General features: G+C 44.8%; 1 protein-coding gene and 1 long non-coding RNA gene across 7 annotated transcripts in view; one reads left to right on the top strand and one right to left on the bottom strand.

Annotated features, from left to right (window-relative positions):
- Positions 1 to 2850, top strand: LOC125364135. The gene is made up of 3 exons (XR_007213418.1): positions 1 to 60; positions 1803 to 1985; positions 2388 to 2850. It is a non-coding gene; the product is annotated as an uncharacterized LOC125364135 (long non-coding RNA).
- A 5616-nt stretch (positions 2851 to 8466) lies between these two features.
- Arhgap28 (Rho GTPase activating protein 28) overlaps positions 8467 to 22151 on the bottom strand; it is a 159306-nt gene continuing 145621 nt past the window's right edge. For all 6 annotated transcript variants that reach the window (XM_048363583.1, XM_048363587.1, XM_048363588.1 and 3 more), the window contains 6 exons: positions 20927 to 21124; positions 20095 to 20208; positions 17009 to 17065; positions 15442 to 15566; positions 13154 to 13218; positions 8467 to 10779 (listed from right to left, as the gene is read on the bottom strand). In XM_048363583.1, coding sequence (XP_048219540.1) covers positions 10685 to 10779; positions 13154 to 13218; positions 15442 to 15566; positions 17009 to 17065; positions 20095 to 20208; positions 20927 to 21124 — 654 coding nt within the window. In that variant the 3' untranslated portion in view covers positions 8467 to 10684. The remainder of the gene's footprint in view (positions 10780 to 13153; positions 13219 to 15441; positions 15567 to 17008; positions 17066 to 20094; positions 20209 to 20926; positions 21125 to 22151) is intronic.

The raw sequence follows: 22151 nt of genomic DNA, 5'->3' as shown, positions 1-22151 counted from the left end.
AGAGGACGACCGAATGGACGCGGGATGGAGGCCTGGGAGGCCGGCTGGACCTAGGTAAATGTGAGGGCGCGCGGCCCGGGTGCGGTGCGCTCCGTGCTCCCCGCCCCCCATCCTCCCTCCCCTGCTTTCCCCCTCCCCCCCGTCCTCCCCACCCCCCCCCCACCCCGGTTCAATCAGGCTGTGCGGAGCATGCGCAGGACCTCCCTGCTCAAGACCCTGTCCTGGACCTCCCGGATGGCACTGCTAGTGGGAGCCGCGGGTTTTTATAGAAACACATAGGAAGCAATGCCTGTGGTTGTTTTCTATAAATAGCAAGAGAGGAACACAAACGGGAGTAGAGACACACACTGCCCCAAGCATCCATCCGTAGCTCAGTGGTCCTCAGCCGGGAGCAAGGCTGGCAGGCGCGTAGAGACGTGGATGTGCCCGCGTGTGGTGTGTGTGGTACGGGTGGGTAGGCACCGCGCGACTGCATGCATGTCTGAGTAGGAATATAAACGTGCACGTGAAGGGGAGCATGCTATCTGTGAGGTAATATTAGTGTGTGAGGGGAGGTCTGAGAATGTATGGGTGAGTGTGTGTGTGTGTTTCACACTTAGTGGAAAAAGCCAACTGCTGCTGTACATCCTACCAGATACGCAGAAGAGCCCCAGCGAAGAACTGCCTGGGCCAAAATATCAATAGCATCACCTTGGGAGTGCCTTTATTCTAAGATAAAATTTATATGGATGCATATAAATGAATCATCAATCCCTAATATTTGCCCGCTGGGATATTGCTGTTCTATTGCTAAAATTAAAAAAAAAATTCCGAGTTCTTATATAAAGTTTATTGCTAAACTGTGCAATTGAAATTGAGAGACATGTAAGAGGGCCAGGTTGGATGTTAACTGTGCCTTTAATAGGTTTTTGAGAAGTATATTGTAACATTAGTCTTGTAACTTTCAGGGGGTTTGGGTGCTGGTGGCTTACACCTGAAACCCTAGCTACTCAGGAGGCTGAGATCTGAGGATTGCAGTTCAAAACCAGTCCAGGCAGGAAAGTCCCTGAGACTCTTATCTTCATTTACCACCAGAAACCCTGAAGTGGTGCTGTGGCTCAAAGTGGTAGAGTGCTAGCTGTGTGAGCAAAAGAGATCAAGGACAGAGCCCAGGCCCCGAGTTCAAGCCCTATGACCAACAACAACATAAACTCAAGGGAACTTGGTGCTAAAAGATGCATAAAGCCACACCTGCCTTTAAGTGGGCTCAGCACAGTGGGGGCGTGTACTGAGCTGATGACTTCCCAGTTGGTTTTCTGTTGAGCTTCCTGCTGGCCTTTCACTGTGTCCTCACAGGAGTCCCCCAGCAGAATCCTCCATCCATTCCTGTCTATCCACAAGCCAGTGGGAAGCTCTTGGTAGAACTTTTTCTCAGTACCCTGAGGTCAGATCCAGTGGTCCAATTGGGACTTTAGTTTTGTTCTGCATGAACAGTGTCCTGACTTCAGGTAATGGTTCTTCAGGTAAAGGTTAATGACAGTAGTTTTTCCAGACCTGGTAATGTAGCTGATGACGTAGACTGAAAGGGAGCGTATCTTAGAGAGGAAAGAGAAATTTGTGGAATTTTTTCAGGCATAATGCAAGATTACTTTGTGAATAAATGGGTTGAATTAGAGCCTTTTAAAAATCCAAGCATGCCGTAGCCTTATAATCTATTGTGGGATGCTTTGGTGAGGGGGAAAGCAAAAGGTGGTGTCACCTAGGACATTTGTTTCTTAGTGCATATGTTTTCATTTCACTCACTTGGTGACTTTTGTTGTCAGGGGTTGGACAGAATAATTTTCCCTATCAGAGGAGGCCGCTCTCACGTCTCCTTTATGGAGGAATTGAAGATTGGTCCAGCTTGGAGAGGTGAACATTCTTAGGTCTGCCTCGCTGGCCAGATGTCAGAGCCACGGGAATCAGCCAGCGAACCTGGACTGCAGCCAGTCTGTCTTCACATTCAGGTGAGCTCTGCATGTTTCTGTGTGTTTGCAGAGGTGGAGATGGGCTGCCACGTGCAAGCCCGAGGCTGCCTTGTAGTAGCTTTACACAAGTACAGAAGGATTAGAATACAAGCTAAAGACAGTATGCCGGTACTGGGACTTGAACTCAGAGCCTGGACTGTCACTGAGCTTTTATGTCAAGGCTAGCATCTACCACTTGAGCCACAGCTCCCACTTTGGCTTTCCATTGATTAATTAGGTGAGTCTCATGGACTTTCCTGGCTTTGAACCATGATTCTTGGATCTCAGCCTCCTGAGTAGCTAGGATTACAGGAGGGTGCCCAGCTTTGAAGACTTGTTTTTAATTGTTTCCCCTAATTTTAAAACTCTCTGATGTGTGCATGTTGACTGTGTGTTTTTCAGGAAGACGTCTTCTCAAGAGAATTGTTCTTCCTGGGCATGAAGCATGTGAGGTGGCCGCGTCCCGCCTGATTTCCTGAGCTGCGTCCTGATGGGGCAGCAGGTCGGCTCCAGAGGTCCTGTGGGGAGTAGTAGATTGTGTTTTGCTTTTTGCAATGGGAACTTCATTTCTTAGTAATGTGGGTGACATTATCCAATGGGGAAAATACCTCAAGAAGCAGGAGGGGGGCGGGGTGGGGATGAGGCATGGATGTGACCTAAGTACATTTTACATGTCTGTGAAAATATCACAGTGAAACTCAGTGCTTTGTACAATTAATATACGCTAAAAAAAAAAACTACTTGTAGCAAAAATCAAAAGCTGTGACTAGGAGTCACCAAATACAATCGGTGCTGCGTGGCCCTTAGCACCACACCATTTGCAGGTCAGATGCATGAAGGATTCTTCCTGTTGCTTCAAGTTTCATTCCCACTTCTCAAAAAATGTGGAAGGAGTTGTTAGGAAGGCCACGAGCCACGATGATGGGTTCCTTTAGAACCCCAGGGAGGGCTAAAATGATGCCTTCTTTGTTTACCCCCCACGTTCCCTAGCAGGTGAGGCATCTGCAATGCAAGGCATCTGCACGCCTTCCAGCCATTTCCCCCACCGCCCCAGTGGTGTGGAGCTAGCCGTGGCCCAGCACCCGCAACCCCAACACAGCTGTCCTGACAGTGTGACTGCTGGTCGTGTCTGTCACCCCACGTGGGAAGCGTGTGGCCCGCTGAGATGTTGTAAAGTAGCCCAGAGAGCTCTGGTCTCCCCTCAGGAGTTATTCTGTGCATGACACACAGCAGCTCTCCACCCACCCCCCCACCCCACTCATTCTTCCAGACGAGGCTAGAGCACAGCTTGATTTAGCTCCCAGGGTGGTGCAGTGGGCTGGGCACCCAGGGTGGCCAAGCTGCTTCAGCCCGGAGCTGTGGGCCTTTAAAGATGCCCTTGTTGAGGTGCAATCGGCATATAATAAACTGTATAAAACCCGCAGTGTGATGTGTTTGTGTGTATATACCCCGGTGACCATCACTACACCAAGTAGGGAAGCATACCCATCATGCCTGTAGTTTCTTCTCACCCTTCATGTCAAAGTTCAACATGCTGGTTTCCAAGAGGGCGAAACTTCCCTCTATATAACAAGTCTGAGCCCCGTACACATAAGGAAATTAGAAAATAGTACACTCTCATATCTATACCTATCTATGAAATTTTAAGTGAATCTAGTTACATACAACCCTCTATAGAATTTCCCTTGTTCAGTATGTTTTTCTTCCACTCAATTCTTTGATTTTTCTCTGTTCATGTCACTTTTCTACTTTCCTGACAACTTTTCTCTTTGGTTTTCACTCTCGCCCTGGTTGGTGATCTGACATTACAAGCAGACTGTTTCCAACCAAGCTCCTGGAGAGGAATTGCGTCCTAGATGGAGAAAGGATATTAGCAAGTGGCAATTGAGAGATTAATGATTTAATCATTCAGTTTAACTGATTAACCAAAGTTCTTCCATTTCAAACGGAAAGGAACAGAACAAGGAACAGTATTCTATTCTACTGCTCTTAGGCTCTTCTGTCGTTACCCCTTGCATGGGTTTGGAGCACAAGAGGGCCACGTGTAAACTCCATTCTGTGGTCAAAGCTCCTTCAACCTGGAAGAGAGGGCCCAACAGACAGACCTTTTATAATTAGACATTTTCCATTCGACCTAATCTCTGAAGCTGTTTCCATGGTTCATGTTATTTAGGAATGATACAGACCTAAGTGATGAACATTTGTCAACAAACACCAATTAATCCAACTTAGCACCTGAATTGGATACTGAGGGAAATAGGGCAGGGGAGAGGAGGGAGGCCAAAATCAGCCTAAGTAGGTCAAGATTTCATTCAGGGTTAAAATTAGGGTGCAAGGAGGAGAATGGTAAGACTTGAGAAGATGGCTGTAGCCAGCTTTCCTTGTGGGTGTAACTAGTATTTGAGGACTGGCAGCACCGTTTACAATGTGCTTGCTCTGTAGGGATGGGATTGCTAGGGGCAGCTCGTGTCCTGGATACAGATCTAAGCTGCCCAGCTGATAGGGAGCAGCGCAAATGTGCTAATAACCAAATTGTCATGAAATACCAGAGGCAGATTCTTCAGCGTTCTAGATGTTGGATGTTGGAGGGAAGGGCACCCGCATGGCTCAGCTGTAGTGGGGGCCCTTGAGGGGTGCAGCACACTATGGCCAGTGGCGAAAGTCAAGAAGAGTGGAATTGACTGGTGGGGAAAAGCAGATTTGGGGGAGATGGCAGAATCCTGACAGGTCGAGACTCATCTGATCAATTAGAGGTGCAGAGGGTGAGTGGCGGCAGGAGGGGTTCATCAGCACCCCCAGAACTTGGTTCCTGCACGTTTATTGTGTCCATTTTTGCAGAGGTCTTTGGGAAGGGGCTTTGGTGTTGCTTGGGACCAGGAGCAGGCCTCCAACTTCAGGAGTGGACAAATCTGGGACCAGATTCAGGGTTAAGGAGTTGGACTGGCCAGTCCAGAGCACGGGAATGCACGACCTTTACTTAACTGGGTGCCCAGTATGCGATCTCCCATTAGAACATGAAAAATATTCAGGTGTTTTCCCAACAGGGCAGGTTTCTATCACCTTTCAAATCTTGTGCATCCCATCAGCCAACAAAGAAGGAAGAGGCTCTTTGATTTGATGGTCATTCATTCATTGTCCTTTGTCTGTGCACAAAGCTAGGATTACCTGTCAGGCCCACACAAGCCAGGGGTTGTGGGCAACTGATTTCCACTACACACCACATGCCGGCACAATGCAAGGTCTCAGGCTCCTCAGTCCCGGGCCTCTGGCAGGAGGACAATCTGAAGGACCTCGGATCCCTCAGCTCACGGCAGAGTTATAGGCAGAATAACACAAGCACGGCCACCCTGTGCTGGGCTGGGCCTGAAGCGGGTTAACCAACTGATTTAGAATGAATAGAAATCCTCTGCTGCCATCTAGAGTCAGATACCGGAAAAGCAGGATAGAGTAACGACCATTGACAGCTGGGAAAGGGTAAAAAACAAAAAACTCAACAGTCTAAATGTTTGCAAGTGCATGATCTCACTCACCTGCCAAATATAAAAAAAGTTGACTCAAATAGTTCTGCAGCAGATTGTTACTAAGAGTCTGCAGTATGGGGAAGAGGGGGTCAGTCTACTTGTATTATTAAACGGGAGGAACAGTAACGTCATTAAGAGGAATGGGAATAGTCTCAAAGACATGGTAAATGTTTAAAGGGATGAATATGCTAAGCCTCTGAATTGATCATTACACAACGTACACGTATTGAATTCATGAATATGCATATTGTATCCGAGGATATGTAGCAAATGTCATAAAGTGCAAAGTAGGGGAGGCCAGGCATGGCCGTGGCCCTTGCCGCCGGCTGGAACTGTTTCCAACTTCTGCCCCCAAACCTGCAAGAAGCGAATTGGAATATGCAGAACCTTTCAAGGAACTTCCAAGATTTTTGACTTGAGAAGCCAAAAAAGTCACTACTAATGTGGGGTTGGTTTTAGTTTTTCATTGTAGGTGAAATGAGTTTAGGCATAAAACTTTAAAAATCTTGTTTGGAATGAGTTTGGAACTTTTACAAATGTGATGCATTGTTAAAGCATATATTTGATACCATGTATTATATATATACATATATATATATTTGGTACCAGACTTTGATTTATTAAAGTTTAAAAAATATTATGTAATGTAAATATACTCACAATCCTCAAGAATCTCTTAAGATTGGGGCTGTAAATAATTGGGTTGGTCCAGAGAAGGGAGAGTGCCTTCCGATTGGAGAAGTCCAACCTGAGATGCTCAAGCCTGCCCTCATGATTTTGTGAGTTGAGTGGGAAATATACCACTGAGCTCTATGAAGACTAAGCTTACCTTTCTAGTTCCTCTCCCCACCTAATCTGGTTAACTAGGAAGGTATATCTCTTACTGAAGCGATGTGGATGGATCTGATGAGGGCATATGCATGTTTTAATACTAGGATAGGTAATTTCTTTCTCCTGAAAGTCTTTTCTTCAACTTGGCTCATCAGAAATGAGAACCTGATTCTAACCACACAGGAATGCCAGACTTGTCCTCTGCTATGAATCGAAGAGGACATCAAACATCATTCTTTTTTGGTTTGGAAATACTGGGGATTTGAACTCAGGACCTGATGTTTGCGATGCAAGTCCACCACCACCAAGTCACACCACTAGCTCAATGCCTTACTTTGAAGTATTCACACTTGATTTTTCTTTTTTTTTGCCAGTCCTGGGCCTTGGACTCAGGGCCTGAGCACTGTCCCTGGCTTCTGTTTTGCTCAAGGCTAGCACTCTGCCACTTGAGCCACAGCACCACTTCTGGCCGTTTTCTGTATATGTGGTGCTGGGGAATTGAACCCAAGGCCTCATGTATACGAGGCAAGCACTGTTGCCACTAGGCCATATCTCCAGCCCCTCACACTTGATTTTATACGGAGTCCAAAAGATTTATTTACAGGTTACTGTCCTGTAGTGTTGTGACCAAAGAGACCCTTGAAACTTGCAAATTCATGTCTTCAAAGACATGTGGCCAAGAGTGGCATTCTGGGGTCCTGGGTCATCTGTGAACTCTGTGCCTAAAACTATTGCTGACTTACTACAGGGATGTAGAGCATGCAAAGCTTTTAGGTTAAACATATTTTGTACTAAAAAAGTTACCACCACCAAATTGATTCCCTCCTGAATCAAGGGCTTGGGGGTTAGATACAGATAATGGAAATAAAATTAAGAATGAAATAAAGTAAATTGTTTTCCTAGAATTGGGTCACATGGTAACGATTTCTCATGGGGCTTAATTTCCACATTCATGTTCTGCTTAGCAGTGAAGGCTGAGAGCGGAGTCAGTGGGAACTTTGAGGTAGCAGTGAACACACAACATTTTCTGGTGAAACAATCTTGTCATCAAATCACACCTTTTAGAAGGTAGTTGAAAAATTCCTGAAAGAAAAAGTAAGTTGGTGTGTGAATAAAACTGTTGGGATGCTTGAAAGAAACACTGTAAGCCCACGTCGAAGTATTTTTTTTTTTTATTAAGTGATATATCTGTGGGGAGGAGTTGGAAATGCCCATTGGGGACTATCTCATCCTCGTCCACGGCCATTTCAGGCAAGCAATACATGCAGAAGGAAAGAAGAGCTGAAATATGCTTGCAAGGAAGAAGGGACACTTTAATCTCCTGTTTTCAGTCAAGTGAAACGTGATTAGCCACTGAGAATGCCTGAAGGTAGAAATGAACATAAAACCCTGACAAGGTGGCTCTCCGGGTGGCTAGGAACAGGTGAGAGTCACTAATGGACACAGGTTCTGTCAGCGATGCTGGCATTTTTGGTTTTCAAGCTTTTACTAAAACTATTTTACATCTGTAAATGCATTTTATCAGATGTACAATGAAAGCTAACTGAAGTGATTTATTAAATATTTAGATTCAAGGACAGAGTATTAAAGACCACTACCTTGTTTTCCCAAGCAGAGTAAGTGAGGTAGTTCATACTATACATACACAGCAGAGAGCTGGCCTTCCCGTTTGTTCCAAGGCCACTGACTCCCCAAATCACATTCCCGAGTGAGCCACTGCACAAGGGATCCACTGTTCAAAGTGGAGGGAAAATGGGCCAGTTCCAGGAATTTCCTTAATGTGTGTTGCTAAGAAATTTATCCCTGGCAATTCCTTCTTAGAGAGCATATTCTCCAAATTGTGTACCAAGAGCACTTGGGAAAGGGGAGACGGCGAGGAGCCATTTACAAGCCATGCATCTGGCCTTCTGCTTGAAAATGTGCTAACCACTGATACAGGTTAGTTTACTGAATCTTATAACCCTTGATAAGGGAAATATTCTTTCAATACTGTGTGTGTATTTGTGTGTGTGCGCGCACACACGCGTGCATGTGCGCACGAGTCCTAGGGCTTGAACTCAGGCCTGAGCACTGCACTACCTCTGAGCTTTCTGGCTCCAGGCTAGCACTCTACTTCTGGCTTTGGGTGGTTAATTGGAGGTAAGAGTCTCATGGACGTTCCTGCCTGGGCTGGCTTCAAACTGCCATCCTTGGATCTCAGCCTCCCAAGGAGCTAGGGTAAGTCGCAGTGGCCCAGGGTGGCAAGCATTTTAAATGTAACTGTAGGGATTTATTTGTGAAGAATAAAATTAGCAAAAAGAACTTCTTTAGCCACACAAATAGTAGTGTGTCTGCTAACATTCTTTGCTACACTATTAATAAGCTTTAATAAAGATTAGAATAAAAATTCCCTCTGATGATTTTGACATTGACGTCACCTTCCATATTACATAGTAATCTAAAAGTTGCCATGTTTTTCAATAAACTGATCATAAAACCTTTGGAATGAAGGTACAGGTTCTAATATGAAAAGAAATGACAACTCTAAACTAAAAAGAAGAAATTGAATAGATTTGTAAGTTTTCTGTATAAATATCACAGAACAGAACTATGTGAATGAGAAGAAATACAAAAGGTCAGCCTCTTTCATGTACATACACAAATGCAAGGGAGCTTGTAGAAGAATTTCTTCCACATGTAGCCATAATGATTGGTTTGGGGATTTGGCAAGTATATAAAATGAAATGCTTAGTCTTTCTTAAATTGCAAGAATGATAGAAGAATTTCACAGATTCTGGAAATTCCTTATGTAAACTCATATGCCATCAATATACTGAAAACAGATGCAAAGGAGAAATAAAAAAATAAACCTACAGATTGTATATTTTGTTTCTAGTGAGTTGTCAGGCAAAGGAAATTATAATTTGCGAATGACTCTGTATTTTCTATAAAAGTGGTGACAAAAATCCCAAAGGCCAGAAACACAGTGGTCTGCATGTTGAATATAAATAATGCTTTACACAGACACCAAGGCATGAAGAGCATGGGAGTTATTCCTTCCACATGTACTCTTTAAGACCATTACCATCCTGCCCTGTGCCTTAGGAGCCCAAGAAGTGTTTTCTAAATTTGGGACTCTACTTCGTTTGAATTGCAAGGGAGACTCATTTAGGTCTTAAGTATATATTCTTGCGTTTCTAAGGCTCAAATAAATCTATCAAACTACAAATCTATCGAACTCGAAATCTGGGGAGCCCAGCCAGAGCGTGTGCCTGGGGTCCAGGGGTCTGTGTTGTGGTGAGCGGGCTCACATGCAGTGACGACTCTGCGACTCAGTGCCATTCCTTCGCACACTTAGGAAATGCAGACGACCTGGGTTTGGCCCACTGGGGATCTAGGGAACCACTGCAAGGTTCTGACGGTGACGTGCCCGGCTCACGGGTGCTAACCCACAGGGCCTGGCTAGTCTGTGACTAATGAGGCAAAACAAAAATCTGCTTTTAGAACTTGTCAGACATAGTTTTAGTGGTAGTGTTTTTAGGCTGTTGTTGCAAAGTGCTTTTCTATTATTATACAACGTAAACTGGGGATCTCGTTCCTGATACCCAGAAGGATATTCGTGGAGCACCAAAACCTGATGGGAAGGCCAAGGCGCTTTGGCTACTGGCTGCCGCGGAAGCCTCCGGTGTGTCTGTATCGGTGAGCTCACAGAATGGGCCGCCATGAAACCTCTGTTTTCACGGACAGAGACACAGGCATGTGCTCCAGGACACCAACGGCTCACCCACGGACACCCGTCCACAGAACAGCTTCCTGTAGACTCAAGTGCACGCAACATTGTAGTGTCACATTAGAAACCGACTCCCTGTGGAAAGCAGATTCCTTGTAGGACAGAAATGAAGGCCATTTCTGGCATTCTTGCTCAAATAAGGTGAAATGAGTATAGAACAAAGTATAAAAAAAAGAAGGGTCTCTTCCCTTCTCGTGTTTGGTGGCACGGGCTACGGCAGGAAGTGGTGATTTCCAGCTGTAGGGCCAAGTTCATGCCGGCTGCAAAGTCAAGGGAAGGCGAGTGGTGGGAGTTCGGATTCGAGGGCCTTTCTTCCGGATGGACCACGCCTCCTATCCTCTCGTCAAGGAACATGACGAGAACCTTCGGCTCCAAGGGTGAGTCAGCTCCCTTCCATAGTTCTTGTCCACAGAGCTGGAGACACCGCCCCCCCCACACAGGAAGGCAAAGCACAGAGAGGCCCACGGGAACAAACCGGCCAAGGCAGTGCTGGCTCCCCCAACCAACCAAGCCAGGATTGTTTTTGATTTTTTTTTTTGGCATATAATATATGACAAGGGCCATCCTGGGCATATTTTTCAAAGTCTTGGTTGGGGTTTAATCACCCATTCTGCATGAGGATTTACATGATACACATCCAGTATGTATGCATCAGGGTCCAAGCAATGCTGTCCTAAAAGAAAGAGAAAAGCCAAGAATGCTTTTAGGAGCACAAACTGTGCGCATGCGAGTATAGTCTTGTGTTTCTAAGGTTGAAATAGTTCCCTTTCCTATGTACACGTTTTACAGTTTCCCTGTCAAAGCCTCCTCTTCATCATTCTCATTCTCTCTTTCTCACTCACTTTTTCAGGACTGTAACAATCTCAATAAATCTCCTATGAGATTAATTCACTGTGGGTAACACTGACATGCCAAGCACAGGAATGCTACTCCCTGGTGACACTATCTTAATTCAAAAGAAAATGTAAAGAATTTCTTCATATAGGATATATATCAAGGATTATGATGATAATTTATATGCAAATACATTCTTCTATATTATTTTTTGTGCCACTATGGTGGCTGGAGTTCAAGGGCTACGCTCTTAGGAAGTTTTTGCTCAAGACAGATGCTTTACCACTTGGGCCACAGGTTCACTTCCAACTTTTTGTTGGTCAATTGGAGATCTGAGGCTCACAGACTTTTCTGCTTGGCCTGTCTTTGAACCAAGATTCTCAGAGCTCAGCCACCTGAGTAGCAGGTGTGAGCGACCAGCACCCAGGCCTCCAGTGATTTTACAAACAATAACTTGACTAAGACCAGAGAAAATTCAAATCAAGTGTCATTTGGGAACAGGCATTTCTTGCTTTACCTCAAAACATGCTTTATTCTCAAGCACTGTCCCTGGGCAGGAGAGTTATCAGGTGCCAGGCACCACTGTAGGCTCGAGCTGTGAACACCCAGCCTCCGACCCTGGCCCTTGGGATGTTTGCATAGAAAAGAAATATGCTTAATATAAGGTGTCAGGGAGTGGGAAGAATAGTAGAGAAGAGCAAAGCCAGGAACGAACATAAAGGGGCCAGAAAACCTCCACTAAGGAAGTGCTACAACAGCAAAGACATGACAGAGGGGAGTGGAGAATGAGCCAGGAGTCTTAGGAAAAGCCAGAGGAGTGTAACGCCCTTGTGCAGTGCTAGTGACTGCATGCGGCACCTAGGGGGCCAAGGTCAGGATGCAAGTTGAGAAGGTGTCAGTAAGGAGAGAGACTGAGCTCACGGAGGAAGCAAATCCAAGCGTTCACAAGAATTCATACACACAATTCCATGGAATCGTGCCCTCTGCCTCCGAGAGCGGGAGGCAGAGAGGTCAAGAAGGAACGGGCAAAAGACTCTGAAGTGGGAGGCGAGTCCGAGGCTTAGATCGTCCTTGAAATAAGGTGAAGAAAGTGGTGTTCAAAACCAAAAGATGTGAACTGATCAACTCGGACAGAACCGCTGAGTTGTTTCTGAGCCGTTCTCCAGCGACCTCTGAAGGAGAGGGGGCCTGGTGAGGTGCTGAGGGGAAGGCTGGCCTGGGAGCTCTCAACCCTTGGGGGACAAGCAGTGAGTGCAGACAGCTGAGGCTTGCTGCTGGGGAACAGAACAAGAGGGGGGGCTTGAAGGCGGGTTGAGAGGAGAGAGAGCGAAGATGCATTTATCATGCGAATGGAAGAGATGGGAGGAAAACTGTAGATTCTGGAGGGAGTGGAAAGAGCCCTGATTGTGCAAAAGCCAGCCCAGGGCAGCAGAGATGAGGCACTGGCCAGTGATTGTGCAAAAGCCAGCCCAGGGCAGCAGAGACGAGGCACTGGCTGTGTGGGTGCTCAGAAGGTACCCGGAGCTTGAAGGATATGGACAAGGCAGAAGTAGAAGGAATCTTCCTTTCCTCCATCACAGCAGGAAATGGGAAGGGGTGTGTGTGTGTGTGTGTGTGTGTGTGTGTGTGTGTGTGTGTGTGTGTGTAATGTGGCTTGAATTCAGGGCCTGTGTGCTGTTCCTCAGCTTTTTCCCTCGAGGCTAGCACTCTGCTGTTTGAGTCACAGCTCCATTTCCAGCCTTTTGCTGGTTAATTGAAGATAAGTCTTGTGGGCTTTCCTGCCCAGTCTTGCTTTGAACCATGAACTTTAGCTCTCAGCCTCCTGAGTATCTAGAATGACAGGGGTGAGACACTGAAACCTGGCTGAGAAGAATGAGGTTGTGAGCTAAAACAGAGAAGTTAAACAAAAAGTGTGTGTGTGTGTGTGTGTGTGTGTGTGTGTGTAAAAATTCTGTTGTGCTCTTTGTTTTACACAAATCTCCAGGAAGACTTCAACATCCTAAGCCTACTGCATATAGTGTTCTCATTGAAATCGTAAGACTATTGAGCCAAACCATGTAACCATTCTTACGAGATTTAACAAGTACAGAAATGTACTGATTTTGACTTTTAGCTGAGCAATTTTCAAAATGAAACTTTACAATAATATCAATATATTTCTTTTACAGTACCCAAGCAAACTTGAAAGTCAAAATTTATTAGAGAATGCTTACCTATATTTCCTCCAACTTCATATAACCTTTGGTTCTGCATTTTAATACAGTCAGATGAACTATGACTGAAATAAAATGAGAAGGCAATAGGATTTAATCCTCTTTTAAGATCTCAGCTAAATTTGCATGTTAGGCAACAGAGCAGCACACAATCCACTGTACATTGGTGAACTATATTTCATGAGATCTTTCTAAATTTTTCATTATTATAAAGGTCAGGTGATCTTTATGACAGAATTTGTCACATAAGAAGCTTTTTTTCTTGCTGTTGTTTGTTTGCTGGACATGACCCTGAAGTGCAGAGAGGTTGGGACAATTCTAAATCAGGGTACGTGGGGGCCAGTAGCAGCTGAGAGCCTGTGCTAGCCACATCTGTGCCGCAGTAGGCGGGGAGCCCACCAAGGCTGTATGTACAACACTGCCTGTCACTGGCCACAATTCTCTGCAAAAGAAATCCTTTCATTTCTGTATTTCCCGAATGGTATTCTCTCCGCAGTCCATGTCACAGTTCTAAGCCTGCTTAGCGCTTTGTAAAGCATCCAACATGACTCCTTTGCAAGTGTGTATTCTGTAAGAAGAAATCCAGAGAAAGCAATGGTCCCATTCCGTTTCTTCCATCCCAGACTCAACTGCTGCTGGAAAGGCTCTGACAGGCACCCTCTCCCAACCCAGGAATGGCTTAAGCCTGGTGATGTCAGACGGTCCTGTTGTCTATGTTGAGAGAAAGAAGATGCATGCCCTCTTTTTGTTTAGCTAGCAGCTTATTTGAGATGACTGTAGAATTGCATGTCGTGGTGAGAAATAATACATACAGTGCAGGGTCTCTCCAAGTTGTTTCATAGGATCTGGGCCTTTCTATAGTCACTACTTTTCTCTCCGTTATTAGAAACATTTACTCCTATTAAAGAACTGAGAGCACAGAACCTTCTGGACTGCAGGAAAGAACCTAGGAAGTGCTGGATGCCCAAATTCCTGGGATGTGCTTCGAGTGTTTGTACAACTGCTCACTGCACTCGACACTGAGTCAGCAGAGGAAGGTCAACTTCAGACTCCTGTTGGCTCCTGTCTACTCTTCTCCTTTTCAGTAAAGGCGTGTGTGTGTGTGTGTGTGTGTGTGTGTGTGTGTGTTCTAAAGTCACAGGCATAACACTTGATGGATTTTCAAGGTGAACACTGAGTCTGGGCTTCCTTGGGAGCCACCAGCATTCCCCCACAAGAAAACCACCGTCCTGACTTCTGACATCATAGATCATTTTCACTGGCTCCTCCTGGTTTCCTTTTCATTGAAATAACAGTATTTTCACCACTGGTTCTAAGAAGTAAGACAGATTCCTGGTACTCTTTAGCCAGTATCACCAAGTCTGCAAAACTACAGTATAATGACACAAGCAGAATACTGACACTGGTAAACTCTACTTACCTTATTCAGCTTTCACAGTTTTATATGTGTGCATGTGAGTGTGTGTGTGTGTCTGTGTGTGTGTGTATACTAACTTCAGTAGAAGGTTAGAAGGACCTGCTTACCTACCACCATAATCGACAACACCATGGCTCCAACACAAGTACCCTCACAGTGGCCTCTCATAGACAAGCTCCTCCCACATCCCCTCCCCCTGCTAAGCCCCGCCCCCTCCCCTTTCCCAAGCCCATCTCCTCCCTCTGTCACTTGAAAAATGCCATATCAATGGAACCATACACAGTATCTACACCTCTACAACTGGCACTTTTGGCTCAACAAGACTAACTCTTTTTTTATATAATTAGAATTGTTTTTAAGGATACCCAAGACTTTTTACTAGAAGCCATCCAACCGGTAAATTTTAATGCATCTTTCTCATCATTTGAAAGCTGACAAGGAATCCTTGAGTAAGCATTCCTGGACAAGGAAAAAACATTGTGACTGATGCTCTTTTATGGTTCCTTAGGGCAGATAGGCAAAGACACCCAGGGGAACCAATCTGCTTCTGAGAATTATGAGCAGCTGTGGTGTCCACAGGGAGCCTAGAGATGGACATCCTGGGAATCGAGCCAGATCATCGCCACTAACTTGCCGAGCCTCTCGTGGTACCAATAGGGGAACCGCACTGAGGAAATGAAGCTACCCCAGGAGCAACCCAGGAAGAATCGTTTCACAAAACAGCCTTTGTGGCTCACAGGCCTATCGCCAAACAACGCTTAACGTGCATGATCCCCAAAGTTGTAAATTCCTCAAGGGCCACCCCTGCATGCTCCCCGGGAGTTCCAGGCACAGGCGCAGTGGCCCTCCTCCCCCTTTCCCGGCAGCTCACCTGTTCTCATACTGGAATTTCGCCAGGATGTCTTTGGCCTTGGTCTGACTGTTGAGCTGAATGGCCATGGATACCTTGGACAGAAGTGGAGCGTGGACTCGGATGACCCCCTCCGGCACGTCGGACTGTCAAAGGGGAGAAATTCACACAGTCAAACTAGGATGAGAGCAGTTCAGGGCTGCACTTGAGAAATAATACAACCAGAGGCGCATGGGACTGGGAAAAGCCCGCGGCCACATTCCACGGAGCTCTGCGATTGCCTTCCCTTCCTTCCTCACCAGGCCTTCAACTCCTGACAGGAGTAAAATGGCTCCTCAAAAATCTAATGTCTCTACCAATGTCTTCATTGGACAGTGACCCAAATAAGCCTACTTGAAGCAGGATTCTGTACCTAATTATTTTGAGAAGAGTTATTCTGGAAACTTTAGGGATCAAGTAGAAAATAGGACTTGGCTCACTGTCTTTCCTCCATTAGTGGCCGTGAAAGGCCAGGCCACGTCAACTTCCACGCATGTCCTTGAAGTCCATCTTTCAGAGTGTGTATTATACAGAACAGGGGCTACCTGTCTGCCTAACGCATCACCACACAGATGTCCAGCTCACAGCTAAGTGGGATCGTCAGACTACTGCTGTCTCCTTCACACACTTCTCTCATTAGAACAGAAAATTCCCTTTGTTTCAAAATCTTGGCTCACTGAAACTCCTTTTCTTTTAAGTACTGAGATTTTGACTCAGGGCTTCACACCCACCGGGCAGGCAGTCCACGCCTGTTCATGCCTCCAGCCTTTTTTTATGCACTACTTTTGGAGATGAGGCATCACGTCTTTCCTCAAGCATATTCCTAGCCTGTGATCTGCCTGATCTGATTTAGGCTTCCTATAATAGCTGGGATGACAGGTGTGTATCACTATGTTCAGCTTCTTCTGTTGAGATGGAATCTCATGTACTTTCTGCTCTGGCTGGCCTGGACCCTCAATCCTCCCCATCTCAGCCTCTCGCGTAGCTAGGAGGACAAGTGGGCACCACTGTATCCAGCTATGGCTTAAGAGGAGGTGAAGAGGTCTTGAGAATGTTTCTGTCCAGGCTAGCCTCAAATTGTGATCCTTCTGTTCTTATCCTCTCAAATACCTAGGATTATAAAGCATGACCCACTCATTCCTGGCAAAATATATTTTTTACAGGGCCAGTTTTTATAATCTTTCCTACCCAATACTATTGCAAGAAGGAAGGCAGCGTGCTGGGAAGTGCATGTTAAGGGATCTGGGTAGGGGTGAAGACCAAGTCCCTGGCTGACTGCAGTCAGGACTGACACCTGAAACTACCTTCTCCTCACCTCACTTCCTCCCAGCTTCCCAGGAACATCTGGAAGATAAATCCCAACTCTAATGCTATCCGGCTCATGATCACAACAATCGCATCGCCCCTATAACTTTCCTGGCATTCACGTGAGTGTACTCGACACCCAATCACAGACTGGGAATCGTGAGTTGAGTAACTGTACCACAAGAATAGCTCATGTCCAAAATTATACAGCATATGGTGGGTGGGGCCAGAGAATATTACTCACCATTCTTCTTGAAGAGGGTGACTTCTGTAGTACCTTTGAGGTCTTGGGGGTTGGAACCTGATGAAAACACATATAGTCTTTAAGATAAACATGGAGAAAGCAAGTATTTGCTGTTTCCGGAAGCATGATCTAAAACAGTGTGTTTTGTGTGTGTGCTGATCCTGGGGCTTGAACTTGGGGTCTGGGTGCTGTCTCTGAGCTTTTCTTTGTGTTTTGCTCAAAATTAATACTCTACCACTTAAGCCACAGCTCCATTCCCACCTTTTTTGTGCTTAACTGGAGATAAGAGTGTTAAAGACTCTCCTGATCACCCTGGCTTCAAACTGTGCTCCTCATACCTCAGCCTCCCGAGTAGCTAGGATTACAGCTACCACACCCAGCTTTTTTTCTCCCCACTGCCCCTCCTTCTCTCTCGCTTTCTTTGCTTCTGTCTCTCTCTCTCTCTGCAGTGCTGGGGTTTGAACTCATGGTCTTGTGTTTGGTAGGCAGGCACTTTACCACCTGAGACACGCCTCGAGCCTTTTATATTTCTGTCCTTGAAACTAAACCACCCCCATCTCAGCCTCCAGAGTAGTTAGGATTACAAGTGTGACATACCTAACAATGTAGTACAATCTTTATGTAGTTCAGCAATATTTATGAAAATACACGATACAGTCACCCCCTCACCCCATGTCTGTATACTCATAGTTCAGATTTCTTTGTGGAGAAAGAAATGACATAGGAACAAACATAAAGTTTACTTAGCAGTGAAAATCATTAATCACAATAACAAAAAACTAGACACCATCTTACTGCTCAACGACTTTGGTTGCACAGATAAATTACTGTACAAAAAACAGCAAAGAAGCAGGATGTGGGGGCTGCCTGCTGTGTGAACAGGTTGTGTACTGGTCCGGGAATGACAAGCAAACAGTGAGTACGTATTCAGGATTGTGCAATGTTTTCCCCCATGGTATCTTCTGCAGTCTGTAGAGGGTGGAACCACTGGATGCAGAGGCTCAGCTGTGCTCACACTGGCACATGCGTGCACAGAGCATCCTGAGCATGCGCCTGCCTTCATTGCTGACGTTACTCAGCAGCAATGCGGGAAGTCAGGTATGTTTTGTAAAGCTTCATGAAGTCTTCCCATGCCTTTAATTTATAATTTGTTAAGAACAAGTTGTATTATTAAATTATCACATAAATTATATTATTAAATTAGAGAGCCCCAATCATTTCATTGCAGCCCTATTCATACTAGCCAAGTGATGAAACCACGCATTTTCCCATAATTGATGAGTATATCAAGAAATACACAATAGAGTATTACTGAGCCATGAAGAAGAAGAAAATTATAAAACAGTATATTAAGTAAAGCAAGCCAGCCTCAGAAGGACAAAGGTCGTATGTCCTATCTCATAGGTGGATGTTAGACCTGAAATACAGACATAGAGAATTATATATATGTGTGTTTATGATTAGTCTAAAACATGATATACAGGTGTGAAATCCCATAATGGAACCTCTTTGAACAATTAACACACAGCTTAACAAAACAATATTAAGAAGTTGAAATAGGTCTGGGCTGGCGTGGAGGTACTAGTGTAAGGCGGTGGATGAACACAGACGATGGATATAGTTATTAATAATATATGGGCATGCATTAATGTTGATATTGCTGCTGCACTATTCACCATAGCCAAGTGTCAAGTGAGAGAACGAAGAAGAGTGGAGCATGATGGGAGCGGGCTCGTGACCCATGTTAAAATGAACCTCCTGTACAACCATTTCATGCTGATTTTCTCTTTTGAAAAAATAAAAATGGACTCGTCCTTGACGTCATTTTGCAAATTACCAAAAAGAGGGGTGACACGCCATGACTGGGGTACACTCATTAGCAGCAGGCTCTCCTGCTTCCCTGGCCCGGCATCTACCGCCCGCTTTGTGAACTTCCTTTTCACCGCCCCTGCTGTCCATCCTTCAAGATGAAACTCAGACAACACTTTCTCCATGAACTCATCCATCATCCCCATGCCTGAGCTGTGCCCTGCCATATTGCTGAGGATTCAGGGCCTTCAAACCATTTGCCTCCTAGGTTTTTTTTTCCTTTGTGTGTGTGCCAGTACTGGGGTTGAACTCAGGGCCTGGGCACTGTGCTTTCGTTTTTGACTCAAAGCTAATACTAGACCCCTTGAGCCACAGCCTCACTTTATGGAGCTCCATGAGATAAGAATGCCATGTGTGTAGCTAGGATTACAACACATGGCTTGGTATAAGTCCTTTTAAAGGCAAAGTGAGTTTCAAGTATTTACGTCTTCTTAAAGGTAAGTGCAATTAAGGCCTAGTACTCACAGTCACCCCCAAGTTCAATTTCGTAAGATCTGGTTCCATTATATATCCCCACACAGATAAACTGCAATAGGTAAAATTTCCTGGGGGTGCAATGGATTTATACAAAGATATTGAGGATTACCTATTGCTCTACTATTCAATCACTAAAGAAACTTCCATTTATTTGGTACTGGTTTGCCCTTGATTCTAGTTTACAGGAACTAAGCTGCTGACTTGGGCACCTATGGTAATTATTTCCAGCTTTTGGTAAGCTCTCAGTTGGATATTAAACACTTTGTACTTATGAGATAGATATTCCAACAATTCTAACCTGAATCACGTCATTCAACAAAATGGAAAGACCACAGCACTCTGTTTAGGAACACATTTCCCACAAAGTTTATACTCACAAGACTAGAACATTTTCGGTTTTAAACTACAAGTTACTTTGTGCTTCCCTCTGAGAAATAAAAATCAAGGTCATAATGGGTGTGAGTGGCTCCTGCCTATATTCCTAGCTACTTAGGAGGCTGAGGTCTGAGGATTATTGGTTTCAAGTTAGCCAGGGCAATCAAGTCTGAGACTCTTGTCTCCAATTAATCACCAAAACCCAGCAATGAGGTGTAGCTCAAGTGGTAAGCACCGGCCTTGAGTGAAAAAAGCTTAAGGACAGTACCCAGATCTTGGGTTCAGGTCCTTAAATGACACAAAAACAAAACAGAAACCTCCATCTAGGTTGTGACCAATCTGTGGCCTCCAATTGTGGTCCTTACCTCCCGTTCTATGGTCTTCCTCCTGAGTAGCTTTTTCATACTTGGGAGCTGTTTTTTCAGCAACATAGTGGCTTCATTCATCCTTCTGACTTGCGTGATCAAAAAAGATGGGACCTGTAGAAGAAAAGTAGCTTGATTAAAGGGAAAACACGAGACTGAAAATATATAGACTCTTCCTGGCCACTGCAACCAGAGTTGATGGACTTTGTTCTTGTAAAGATTGGAAGAAAGGGTAGATTTCTATTCAATAGTGAAAATACGTCAAATAAGAGATCTTAAAGAATGTCCTGTCATCTCCTGGGATCCCAGGGGATTGGTTGCAAGACTCCTTCAGAGACAAAATCCTTGGATGCTCAGCATTTCCTTACATAAAATGGCAAAATATCCACATGTGTTCGTGTGTGTGTGTGTGTGTGTGTGTGTGTGTGTGTGTGGCTTGAACTCAGGGCTTGGGCACTGTCCTTGAGCTTTTTTGTTCAAGACTAGCATTCTATCACTTGGAGCCACAGCTCCACTTCTGCTATATTTTTAATTCATCTCTAGATGACTAATCATACCTTAACAAAATGTAAGTGTTGTTTAGTTGTTTAAATTGTTTTGCTTATTGCTTAGGAAATAATCATAAGGAAAAAATGTCTCTGCCTATTCAGTAGAGACACAATTTGCAGGGAATGTGTTTAGTCTGTGGTTGTTGGCCTCCAGAGGCAGCACTGTGGGTGCGGAGGGCCAACTGTGAAGACAGACGCAAACAAACTGGGATCAGCTTCTCCAGCTACAGGAGGGCCCTGCTGGGGGGGCCAAGGGAGCCTGCCAGGCACCGTCACACCGTTACCTTCCACAGGATGTTCTGATACTTGAGCATGAGCCGGATGATGTGTGCAGCCGTGTTTGCTAGCTGAAGCTCTTCACAGTCAGAGTGTTTGCTTCTGCTGAAGAAGAGGTTGGGCGCCATCACGGTGGAAATGTTCCACACACTCATTCGGTTTTTTGATTCGTTGGCAATCACTTTGCTGAAGAATTTCATCAAGGCCTAACAAGAAACAGAGTTCTGTCACAACACTGAGTTATTAACGGCTCCGTTGACTGTGGTCACTTCTCCTCGCTGGACCACACTGGGCATACTGATCGTATCAGGATCTCAAGCTTTGGCCTTGCTGGTTTCAGAACTTGGTCATCCTATTTCTGCCTCTTGAGTAGCTGGGATTACAGATGAGTGCCACTATACCTGGTCTGCTACTACTCAATTTTATACCCATTTACTGGGCTGCTGGGGAAATGTCAGATGTGTGGAATGGGTGAAATGTGTCCTCCTCCCCCTTTAATTACTTACAAGTGCTAAGAAGGAAGGTGAGCAGTACATTCAGCCGTCTGCTCTATGAGAACTCCATATTCAGGAAGTTCGCTATATTGGAGTCTATAAAAACAGCTTGCATCTTCTTATTTTCTTATCTTAAACAAGTTTGACAAATATTAAAAATTAAACATAAGCCAGGGAGAGAAAACACTGAGGTTCAAATAAACATGAAATGTAGTTTTGTTGTGAAGAGCGAAAAGGAACTCTTAAAAAAATATCCTTTAAAGCCTTAGGGTTGAAAACAATTTATTGTTTCTTTGGGAAATGAGAACCTATTCAAACAACATAAGTTACTCATTTCTTAGCCCAAATGTAAACTCAGTTTATTAATTTTTTAACTTTTCCATTTTGGATGAATACATCCATAATAGTCAATGCACATATGAGAAAATGGAACCAGGTCCCTTGAGGGGATGGGTGGGGTTAGGAGACATGGGTGAGAATGATAAAAGGAGTAACATCGATCAAGAAGCATTGTACTCAAACTATATGTTGAAGTCCCTTGGTATCACTACTTAATGATAATAAAAAATTAATTTTTTAGTGCCACTTTTATCCCTTTTTTTCTTTTTGCTTGTTGTTTGTTTGAGACATAGTGTCGTTAAGTTGCTTATCTGGGTGGCCACAAACTTGCAATGCTCTGCCTTCTCCTCCAAAAGTGCTGGGATTACAGATGTGTGCAATAAAAACCTGGGTTTTTCAT

This window comes from Perognathus longimembris, chromosome 15, assembly GCF_023159225.1.
Source record: "Perognathus longimembris pacificus isolate PPM17 chromosome 15, ASM2315922v1, whole genome shotgun sequence".
Lineage (NCBI taxonomy): Eukaryota > Metazoa > Chordata > Mammalia > Rodentia > Heteromyidae > Perognathus > Perognathus longimembris.
The sequence above is the reverse complement of the archived record's forward strand: the minus strand, read 5'-3'. Positions and strand labels throughout refer to the sequence as shown.